General features: G+C 41.7%; 1 protein-coding gene across 2 annotated transcripts in view; it reads right to left on the bottom strand.

Moving 5' to 3' along the window:
• Positions 1 to 12366, bottom strand: part of LOC131945832 (collagen alpha-1(I) chain) — a 37573-nt gene that overhangs the window by 11909 nt on the left and 13298 nt on the right. For both annotated transcript variants that reach the window (XM_059306442.1, XM_059306443.1), the window contains exons 11-22: positions 11360 to 11506; positions 9799 to 9924; positions 9353 to 9484; positions 8547 to 8654; positions 7958 to 8056; positions 6515 to 6613; positions 5977 to 6060; positions 5584 to 5680; positions 4978 to 5039; positions 3372 to 3512; positions 2792 to 3061; positions 239 to 370 (exon numbers count right to left, since the gene is read on the bottom strand). In XM_059306442.1, the coding sequence (XP_059162425.1) occupies positions 239 to 370; positions 2792 to 3061; positions 3372 to 3512; positions 4978 to 5039; positions 5584 to 5680; positions 5977 to 6060; positions 6515 to 6613; positions 7958 to 8056; positions 8547 to 8654; positions 9353 to 9484; positions 9799 to 9924; positions 11360 to 11506 (1497 nt within the window). The remainder of the gene's footprint in view (positions 1 to 238; positions 371 to 2791; positions 3062 to 3371; positions 3513 to 4977; positions 5040 to 5583; positions 5681 to 5976; positions 6061 to 6514; positions 6614 to 7957; positions 8057 to 8546; positions 8655 to 9352; positions 9485 to 9798; positions 9925 to 11359; positions 11507 to 12366) is intronic.

Below are 12366 nucleotides of genomic sequence, written 5' to 3'. Positions count from 1 at the left end.
CTGCAAAGTTCAAAGGTCACATATGATGTCAAAATAATGAGAGAAATCAGCTAACATATCACTTATGAAACATTTCATTTGTTCACTGATTAGATGTAAACACTGTCCATTTGCCTAGTGATCAACTGTTATTTGATTTTAATTTTAAAAAAATTTAATAATAGTTTTTTAAAATAGTTACGTTGGATCCTTGATATGCTTTAAGAAAAACTGTCCATATTTCATATAGTCCACTCACCTGAATTTCCTTCCAACCACCCTTGACCCTGAGGTAGAGAACCTCTTCTTCGGTAAGGAATGCCAGCGTGCCAACAGGCAGGTTGTAAGATACCTGCATCAAGGCCTGGGTGTTAAGGTACACAACAGCACCCTGTTTGGCCAAATGGGAAGTTGGATATTAGCTACATGTCACCAGCACCCAGTGTCACCAATCACCTTCACACCCACTGTGTCACCTTACCTTCACACCACTCACACCCACTGTGTCACCTTACCTTCACACCAGTCACCTTCACACCCACTGTGTCACCTTACCTTCACACCACTCACACCCACTGTGTCACCTTACCTTCACACCACTCACACCCACTGTGTCACCACTCACCTTGACACCACTCACACCCACTGTGTCACCTTACCTTCACACCACTCACACCAACTGTGTCACCTTACCTTCACACCACTCACACCCACTGTGTCACCTTACCTTCACACCACTCACACCCACTGTGTCACCTTACCTTCACACCAGTCACCTTCACACCCACTGTGTCACCTTACCTTCACACCACTCACACCCACTGTGTCACCTTACCTTCACACCACTCACACCCACTGTGTCACCACTCACCTTGACACCACTCACACCCACTGTGTCACCTTACCTTCACACCACTCACACCCACTGTGTCACCTTACCTTCACACCACTCACACCCACTGTGTCACCTTACCTTCACACCACTCACACCCACTGTGTCACCTTACCTTCACACCACTCACACCCACTGTGTCACCTTACCTTCACACCAGTCACACCCACTGTGTCACCTCACCCTCACACCACTCACATTCACTGTGTCACCTTACCTTCACACCACTCACACCCACTGTGTCACCTTACCTTCACACCAGTCACACCCACTGTGTCACCTCACCCTCACACCACTCACATTCACTGTGTCACCTTACCTTCACACCAGTCACACCCACTGTGTCACCTCACCCTCACACCACTCACACCCACTGTGTCACCTCACCCTCACACCACTCACACCCACTGTGTCACCTTACCTTCACACCACTCACACCCACTGTGTCACCTTACCTTCACACCACTCACACCCACTGTGTCACCTTACCTTCACACCACTCAAACCCACTGTGTCACCTTACCTTCACATCGTGACTCACATACATTCCCCCCCACTAAATTCACTGTGTCACCTTACCTTCACACCACTCACACCCACTGTGTCACCACACTCACCTTTACACCACACACACCAACTGTCACCACACTTACCTTCACACCACACACACCAACTGTGTCACCACACTCACCTTTACACCACACACACCAACTGTGTCACCACACTCACCTTCACACCCACTGTGTCACCACACTCACCTTCACACCCACTGTGTCACCACACTCACCTACACACCCTCTGTGTCACCACACTCACCTACACACCACTCATACCCACTGTGTCACCACACTCACCTTCACACCCACTGTGTCACCACACTCACTTTCACACCCACTGTGTCACCACACTCACCTTCACACCCACTGTGTCACCACACTCAACTTCACACCCACTGTGTCACCACACTCACCTACACACCCTCTGTGTCACCACACTCACCTACACACCACACACACCAACTGTGTCACCACACTCACCTACACACCCTCTGTCACCACACTCACCTACACACCACACACACCAACTGTGTCACCACACACACCAACTGTGTCACCACACTCAACTTCACACCCACTGTGTCACCACACTCACCTACACACCCTCTGTGTCACCACACTCACCTACACACCACACACACCCACTGTGTCACCACACTCACCTACACACCCTCTGTGTCACCACACTCACCTTTACACCACTCACACCCACTGTGTCACCTTACCTTCACACCACTCACACCCACTGTGTCACCTTACCTTCACACCACTCACACCCACTGTGTCACCTCACCTTCACACCACTCACACCCACTGTGTCACCTTACCTTCACACCACTCACACCCACTGTGTCACCTTACCTTCACACCACACACACCAACTGTCACCACTCACCTTCACACCCACTGTGTCACCACACTCACCCTCACACCACTCACACCACCTGTCACCACTCACCTTCACACCCACTGTGTCACCACACTCACGCTCACACCACTCACACCCACTGTGTCACCACTCACCTTCACACCACTCACACCCACTGTGTCACCACACTCACCCTCACACCACTCACACCACCTGTCACCACTCACCTTCACACCCACTGTGTCACCACACTCACGCTCACACCACTCACACCCACTGTGTCACCACTCACCTTTACACCACTCACACCCACTGTGTCACCACTCACCTTGACACCACTCACACCACCTGTCACCACTCACCTTCACACCCACTGTGTCACCACACTCACGCTCACACCACTCACACCCACTGTGTCACCACTCACCTTTACACCACTCACACCCACTGTGTCACCTTACCTTCACACCACACACACCAACTGTCACCACTCACCTTGACGCCACCAGCACCCACTGTTTGACCTATGGGTATTTGGCTCTGGTTACTGTCATATCCAAATGAATAACCTGGAGGACCGGGGGGCCCAGGAGGGCCTGGGGGCCCAGTAATAACACGGTCTGAGCTACCACTGTTGCCAATGATGACGTCCCCTGGTGGTCCTGGTGGGCCCGGCAGACCAATGCCTGGTGGACCTGGTGGGCCCTGAAAACCTTGCGGACCTCGTGGTCCTACCACTGCTTCACCACGTTCTCCTTTAGGTCCCTGTGGAGTTTAAACCTGAATGTCAATATTTGCCAAAAACCTAAATGCTAACTTGTGCAAAAACTATGAATGTTGACGGGTGCTAAAAACCTGAATGTTAACATACAGTGCAGAAGACTTAAACGTTAGCATGTGCTAAATTAGAATGTTGAATCAAATCCATACTTTTAACTATGTTCACCATAAATTTAAAACCAAAAATGAAATATTTTAATGTAAACAAGAATGTTAACAAAAGTTAGTTGCTGTATTAATTAAGTCAGTTATGTAACCAGTATCACAATTATGAAAAATCAAACAGGTGTCTTACAGGTGGACCTTGGGGCCCTGGTGGACCTTCAGGGCCCATAAGAAGGTCATCGTCCAGCCTGGATGAGCTTGCTGGACCTGGTGGCCCTGGTCGGCCAGGTAATCCTGGTGGGCCAGGTGGCCCAGATTGGCCCTCTAGGCCCTGAAAAAGACAGACAGTCTTGGTGTTAGAGATGACATGGCATTTTATTTTACAACATCATCAAGTTCTTGGACTTTTGTCTGACTAGCCATTGTAATGGTACAGGGATAAGAGATTTCTTGCTAAATTGGTATAAGTATAAGAGATTTGTTGCATGAATGGGTTCAAGTATAATAGATTTGTTGCTTGTTAAGACAAATATAAAGGACTTATTGCTTAGGTTACGGCAAGTAGGCTTTAGGGATTTGTTGCAAAAATTGGTACAAGTATAACAGATTTGTTGCTTGTTATGATAAATATAATGGATTTTTTGCTTAGGTTATGATAAATAGGCCTTAGAAATTTGTTGCAAAAATTGGTACAAGTATAACAAATTTGTTGCTTGATATGATGAATATAAAGGATTTTTTGCTTAAGTTACAACAGGTACAGAAGGAACAAGTTGTTAATTTTAATTTTCTTAACATAAAATTGATGGTTTTTAATTTTTCAGATAACTCAGACTAAACACAAAACTTAATTTAAAAAAAAAAAAATTACAGCCTTAACATGTAGGCCTAATTAATAAAAAAAAAACTGTTCCGAAAACTTAGTCTAGGTGTGAAATTTAATTTTAAATATTGTTCTCGTAACCGCAAATGAAACTTTAAAAAATGTAAGAGAACTAAGCCTAAGGTTACAACCAAATGTTAAGAGAACTAAGCCTAAGATTACAACCAAATGTTAAGAGAACTAAGCCTAAGATTACAACCAAATGTTAAGAGAACTAAGCCTAAGGTTAGAACCAAATGTTAAGAGAACTAAGCCTAAGATTACAACCAAATGTTAAGAGAACTAAGCCTAAGATTACAACCAAATGTTAAGAGAACTAAGCCTAAGATTACAACCAAATGTTAAGAGAACTAAGCCTAAGATTACAACCAAATGTTAAGAGAACTAAGCCTAAGGTTAGAACCAAATGTTAAGAGAACTAAGCCTAAGATTACAACCAAATGTTAAGAGAACTAAGCCTAAGATTACAACCAAATGTTAAGAGAACTAAGCCTAAGATTACAACCAAATGTTAAGAGAACTAAGCCTAAGATTACAACCAAATGTTAAGAGAACTAAGCCTAAGATTACAACCAAATGTTAAGAGAACTAAGCCTAAGATTACAACCAAATGTTAAGAGAACTAAGCCTAAGATTACAACCAAATATTAAGAGAACTAAGCCTAAGATTACAACCAAATGTTAAGAGAACTCAGCCTAAGGTTACCACCAAATGTTAAGAGAACTAAGCCTAAGATTACAACCAAATGTTAAGAGAACTAAGCCTAAGATTACAACCAAATGTTAAGAGTACTAAGCCTAAGATTACAACCAAATGTTAAGAGAACTAAGCCTAAGATTACAACCAAATGTTAAGAGAACTAAGCCTAAGATTACAACCAAATGTTAAGAGTACTAAGCCTAAGGTTACAACCTGAAGTCCAGGCATGCCGTCCTTGCCGCGGTCACCTTTATCACCTTTGGGTCCAGGCAGATCTGAAGAATTTAAATACAACATCAGATGAAAGGTCAACTTGACCAGGTCAAAGTTCAAAGGTCAGAGAGTTGATGAAAACACTATGTTATTTGCAATCATTGTTTAATGTAGAAAAACAATATTAAAACAAAAGTAATATCAAGAGAAATTATGAGTGAAAGTCAAAATAAAAAACATTAGGACATTACTCCCTGTCAAATACTTCTTGGTCATTTAGAAACAGACCAGAGGGGTAGCGAAGGGGGGGGGAGTACATATGCCCCGGGCGCCAAATGGGTTTTGGAAAGACAAATTGAAAGTTTGAGGGGGGGTGCAAATTGCAAGGGGAACACCAAATTGAAAGTGTCCCTGGGCGCCGAAAGGGTCGCCAAGCCTCTGAGATAGACAAACAGATAGCTTAAGGTTCAGATTGTGGTCATTGACAGGGTGATTGATCTGAGACTATGAAGGTGGTGGGAAATGAGAGGGGGTAATTTACAGGCAGGTGGGATGGTTATGACCTTGACCTATGCATTGGGTTTAGCAGTGTAGGGCACGACTTACAGCTGGGAACAGTGAGGCCGTCAGCAACTGTCCCCGGTGGCCCTGGTGGTCCAGCTGGGCCCACAAAACCTCGCAGTCCTCTGTCTCCTGGGCTGCCCTACAACAGTTCATCAATTTTTTTAAATTTTGATTTTCATCAAAATCAATAACTCATTACAAAATCAAGTTTATCAAATAATTTAAAAATTCAAAAACTCAATTTAAATATGACTTTATAAAGTTACCAATTTAAAGAAAATGGCATGTTTTTTTTTTTGTTTATCAATGTCAAGTTAAAAGTTATTATTCCCATTCAAGGTCTCATGAAAAAATATATTGAGCCTTACCGCAAACACAACAAATGTTGAATCTTCAACTGATGTAAGCATTACATGTAAGATGAGGAAAACTTACCTTTTCTCCCTTGATGCTGATACCTGGTTCACCTTTGATGCCAACACCTGGCTCACCTTTTTTACCTTGTGCCCCGTTCCTGCCCTGTGTGTATTAGAAACAAAAAAATTAGGGGAGGATTCTTTTTTTACAGAGGTTTACAGTAGGTTTGGGGAGGAACCTTGTTTTAGAGAGGTTTACAGTAGGTTAGGGGAGGTTCCTTGTTTTAGAGAGGTTTACAGTAAGTTAGGCGAGGAACCTTGTTTTAGAGAGGTTCACAGTAGATGTCATGATCAGAAGATCAGGAGGTTTACAGTAGATGTCATGATCAGAAGATCAGGAGGTTTACAGTAGATGTCATGATCAGAAGATCAGGAGGTTTACAGTAGATGTCATGATCAGAAGATCAGGAGGTTTACAGTAGATGTCATGATCAGAAGATCAGGAGGTTTACAGTAGATGTCATGATCAGAAGATCAGGAGGTTTACAGTAGATATTATGAGTGGAAGATCAGGAGGTTTACAGTATATGCCATGAGGATGTTTACTGAGGACATACCACAAAACCTGGCAGGCCCATTTCTCCCTGAGGTCCTCGGAATCCTCTAGGTCCTACAGGTCCTGGAGGTCCTTGAGGACCTGGCTCTCCTTTTGGTCCCTGTCAAGTTAACAGATAGAATCACCCCAGTGATGTCTGAATGTGTTGACCTACACTACCCGACCAGCCAACAAAAGTCTAAGATGTACTCACCACCACCCCACCCACCAACAAAAGATGTACTCACCACCACACCACCAACAACAGATGTACTCACCACCACACCACCAACAAAAGATGTACTCACCACTACCCCACACCACCAACAAAAGATGTACTCACCACCACCCCACCACACCACCAACAAAAGATGTACTCACCACTACCCCACACCACCAACATTAAAGATGTACTCACCACCACACCACCAACAAAAGATGTACTCACCACTACCCCACCAACAAAAGTCTAAGATGTACTCACCACTACCCCACCAACAAAAGATGTACTCACCACCACACCACCAACAAAAGATGTACTCACCACCACACCACCAACAAAAGATGTACTCACCACTACCCCACCAACAAAAGATGTACTCACCACTACCCCACCAACAAAAGTCTAAGATGTACTCACCACCACACCACCAACAAAAGATGTACTCACCACCACACCACCAACAAAAGATGTACTCACCACCACGCCACCAACAAAAGATGTACTCACCACCACACCACCAACAAAAGATATACTCACCACCACACCACCAACAAAAGATGTACTCACCACTACCCCACCAACAAAAGATGTACTCACCACCACACCACCAACAAAAGATGTACTCACCACCACACCACCAACAAAAGATGTACTCACCACTATCCCACCAACCAACAAAAGATGTACTCACCACTACCCCACCAACAAAAGATGTACTCACCACCACCACACCACCAACAAAAGATGTACTCACCACTATCCCACCAACCAACAAAAGATGTACTCACCACTACCCCACCAACAAAAGATGTACTCACCACCACGCCACCAACAAAAGATGTACTCACCACTACCCCACCAACAAAAGATGTACTCACCACCACGCCACCAACAAAAGATGTACTCACCACTACCCCACCAACAAAAGATGTACTCACCACCACACCACCAACAAAAGATGTACTCACCACTACCCCACCAACAAAAGATGTACTCACCACCACACCACCAACAAAAGATGTACTCACCACTACCCCACCAACAAAAGATGTACTCACCACTACCCCACCAACAAAAGATGTACTCACCACCACGCCACCAACAAAAGATGTACTCACCACCACGCCACCAACAAAAGATGTACTCACCACCACGCCACCAACAAAAGATGTACTCACCACTACCCCACCAACAAAAGATGTACTCACCACCACACCACCCACCAACGTAAGATGTACTCACCACCACGCCACCAACTGCAATCCCTGTGTCGCTGCTCACCACAGTTGCAGGACCAGGAGGTCCTGGAGGACCCGCAGGTCCTACCATACCACGCTCACCCTGTAAACAGGTGGTTAGACCAATAAAACAACTGGGTTTACAGTGTATTGAAATGTCAAAGTCATTGTCAACACCATTCCCCCAATGGCATTTACTAGAACCTACAATGTTGATTTTAGTCTAATCACAAGGATAAATCCTCTTGTCTTTCAGCTAGACATTTAAAGTCATTTTCAGTATTATATGTAAAAAGTAGCTGTCGTTCCCCCCCCCCCCCCCCCAGATTTAGTATGCCCCCCAAAAAATATTGTGCCCCCCCACCCCCCCGGGAGAAAAAGGTCTGAAATAAACACTGTAGATGTGTTTTCATTTGAAAATGTTAAACCCTTATTCTTGTTATTAAATGACCTATTAAAAGTTTGTGCCTAGATACTGAATGCCCTATTTAAATCCTTTGTTTAGGCATTGAGCTATTGACTGTAAATATCACTAATTGTAATGAATCAAACTGAACACAGTAATAGGATAAAATATTAGGGTCAAAGTTCACCTTAGGACCTTGAGATCCTGCCGGTCCTACAAAACCTTGTGGTCCTTGTGGTCCAGGTAAACCTTGTGGGCCTGGTAAACCTTGTGGACCTCGGGGGCCAGGCAGAGACTAGCGATAGAAATATCACATTTGTTAGAAACATCACATTTGTTAGAAATATCACATTTGTTAGAAATATCACATTTGTTAGAAATATCACATTTGTTAGGAATATCACATTTGTTAGAAATATCACATTTGTTAGAAATATCACATTTGTTAGAAATATTACATTTGTTAGAAATATCACATTTGTTAGAAATATCACATTTGTTAGAAATATCACATTTGTTAGAAATATCACATTTGTTAGAAATATCACATTTGTTAAAAATATCGCATTTGTTAGAAATTATTGGCTTGATATGGAAAGCTTCAATCAATTATTGCATGACTGTCATAATTATGATAGAAAAATTTAGCTACAGTGACCCCCCCCCCCCTCCACAGCAAATGAGGCTCAATAGCTGGGGACAGCAACCCATCTAGGAGAGACAACTCCAAAATCAAACAACTGCTGCCTTGTAGTTTGTTCTTAGATGGACAATAGCTATGGAAGCAAATCCAGAAAAAATAATCGGAGTCAAGAGGCCATATAGCACATAACATGTTGACACGTAATACTTAACTGTGGTGTAGGAAATCCTGTCAAACATTACAATTACAAACGTAGAAGAAATGATTAGCTATGAAGTGGTTACATTTGTTTAAAAACAAGACACCCCTTATCACTAGCTGCAGCCATAAGGTTGTGAAGCCAAACTTACAGCCACTGAGCCAGAGGTTTCAATGATTTGTCCTGGAGGTCCTGGCGGTCCTACAGGTCCTACATCACCCTTATCTCCCTTGAGCTCTTCTTTCCAGTTGGGTGGGAACTCGGCATCTCGACCTCTTTCACCCTGCAAGGTCAAAGGTAATGATAACTTTAGTTTTATAAACACAAGATGTTTAGTTTGATTTATAAAATAATATTATGATAATTTTGTGTCACATATAATACAGATTTTAAATGAACAATTAACTTGGTAGAAACACAAACAAGCCTGGAAATAGAGGCGGCCAAACCTAACATAGCTGGCTTGTGCTTCAGTCTGTGACACAACACTTTAAGTGACATTTTGACTTGTCACTTTAGCTGATAGCCTGTGATATGTCATTTAACTGACAGTGTGTGAGTGTCATGAGAGCTGCCAGCCAGCGACCAAGAAATTACCTTTGCACCAGGCAGTCCATTTCTCCCAGGAGTGCCTTCAACACCAGATGGCCCTACAGGTCCAGGTTGGCCAGGAGCCCCAGGTGGGCCGTGTGGCCCAGGCAGACCTCTGGGTCCTTCATCACCCTGTGGATTCAAGGGTTGGCTGGTACAGTCAGTGGGCTCATGTCAGGGACAGGATGTGTATGGAAAACATTGGTGTAGACAGGATTTGTATAGAAAACATTGGTGTAGACAGGATTTGTATAGAAAACATTGGTGTAGACAGGATTTGTATAGAAAACATTGGTGTAGACAGGATTTGTATAGAAAACATTGGTGTAGACAGGATTTGTATGGAATACATTGGTGTAGATAGGATTTGTATAGAAAACATTGGTGTAGACAGGATTTGTATAGAAAACATTGGTGTAGACATAGAAAACATTGTTGTAGACAGGATTTGTATAGAAAACATTGGTGTAGACAGGATTTGTATAGAAAACATTGGTGTAGACAGGATTTGTATAGAAAACATGCAGGTGGTGTAGACAGGATTTGTATAGAAAACATTGGTGTAGACAGGATTTGTATAGAAAACATTGGTGTAGACAGGATTTGTATAGAAAACATTGGTGTAGACAGGATTTGTATAGAAAACATGCAGGTGGTGTAGACAGGATTTGTATAGAAAACATTGGTGTAGACAGGATTTGTATAGAAAACATTGTTGTAGACAGGATTTGTATAGAAAACAATTGTGTAGACAGGATTTGTATAGAAAACATTGGTGTAGACAGGATTTGTATAGAAAACATTGGTGTAGACAGGATTTGTATAGAAAACATGCAGCTGGTGTAGACAGGATTTGTATAGAAAACATTGGTGTAGACAGGATTTGTATAGAAAACATTGGTGTAGACAGGATTTGTATAGAAAACATTGGTGTAGACAGGATTTGTATGGAATACATTGGTGTAGATAGGATTTGTATAGAAAACATTGGTGTAGACAGGATTTGTATAGAAAACATTATAGCTTTTGTCTATAGCCAAATAGTGTCGCTTTCAGTTTCATATTTTGAAAATCATAAAAACTCTTAATGTATTTCTTAGATCGGTAAATTATGTATAAACAGTAAATATATATATATATATATATATATATATATATATATATATATATATATATATATATATATATATATAATACACTACTAAAATTTTGCTGTGAGAAATTTTGTCTGAGATAGTTTGTCTAACATCATTTGTCCATGGTATAATTTGTCCTGATATATTTTGTCCTGGTATCTTTTGTCCGTGAGATCATTTGTCCTTGAGATTATTGGTCCTGAGATCATTTGTCCTGATATGATTTGTCATGGAACTATATATATATATATATATATATATATATATATATATATATATATATATATATATATATATATATATATATATATATATATATATATATATATATATATATATTACAACCACCTCACCTACCTAAGTTTATTTGAAGAATGATGTAAATTTGAATGTGCAAAAAACTCACGCTAAAATAACCTAATTCTACAAACCTTGGGGCCCGCATCACCCTTAGCACCGTCATTGCCTCTCTCCCCCTTCTCCCCCCTGTCTCCCCGTGGTCCCTGCAATCCTTGGATCCCCTGGCGGCCCTGTGGTCCTTGAGGTCCTTGTGGGCCTCGTTCGCCCACAGCACCAGGCTGAGATAAGAAAATGAGAGCACACTTTAGGAATGTTAGATAAATTTGTATGGGTTTGTTTCGGATGACGTAAATAGATGTATTTATGTATCTGTATATATGTGTGTATGTACAACTGGTATGTATGAATGTGTATATGTTTTTTGGGTGTATTCTTGTGTCAATTTTTGAGTGTGTGCAGCATATATGCCTATAAGTTAATATAAGATGTATGACCAACTGTTACCTTATTGCGTGAACTACATAATGAGAAAATAGTTACCTTATTGCATGAACTACATCACCAACAGATAGTTACCTTACTGCATGAACTATATCACCAACAAATAGTTACCTCACTTCATGAACTACACACCACCAACAAATAGTTACCTTACTGCATGAACTACATCACCAACAAATAGTTACCTTACTGCATGAACTATATCACCAACAAATAGTTACCTTACTGCATGAACTACATCAGCAACAAATAGTTACCTTACTGCATGAACTACATCACCAACAAATAGTTACCTTACTGCATGTACTACATCAGCAACAAATAGTTACCTTACTGCATGAACTACATCACCAACAAATAGTTACCTTACTGCATGAACTACATCACCAACAAATAGTTACCTTACTGCATGAACTACATCACCAACAAATAGTTACCTCACTTCATGAACCACACACCACCAACAAATAGGTACCTTACTGCATGAACTACACACCAACAAATAGTTACCTTACTGCATGAACTACATCACCAACAAATAGTTACCTTACTGCATGAACTATATCACCAACAAATAGTTACCTTACTGCATGAACTACATCAGCAACAAATAGTTACCTTACTGCATGAACTACAT

Source organism: Physella acuta, unplaced genomic scaffold (genome assembly GCF_028476545.2).
Source record: "Physella acuta isolate Inbredline_101_S28 unplaced genomic scaffold, ASM2847654v3 ptg000537l, whole genome shotgun sequence".
Taxonomy (NCBI): Eukaryota; Metazoa; Mollusca; class Gastropoda; family Physidae; genus Physella; species Physella acuta.
This window is presented reverse-complemented; position numbering and strand designations above follow the sequence as displayed.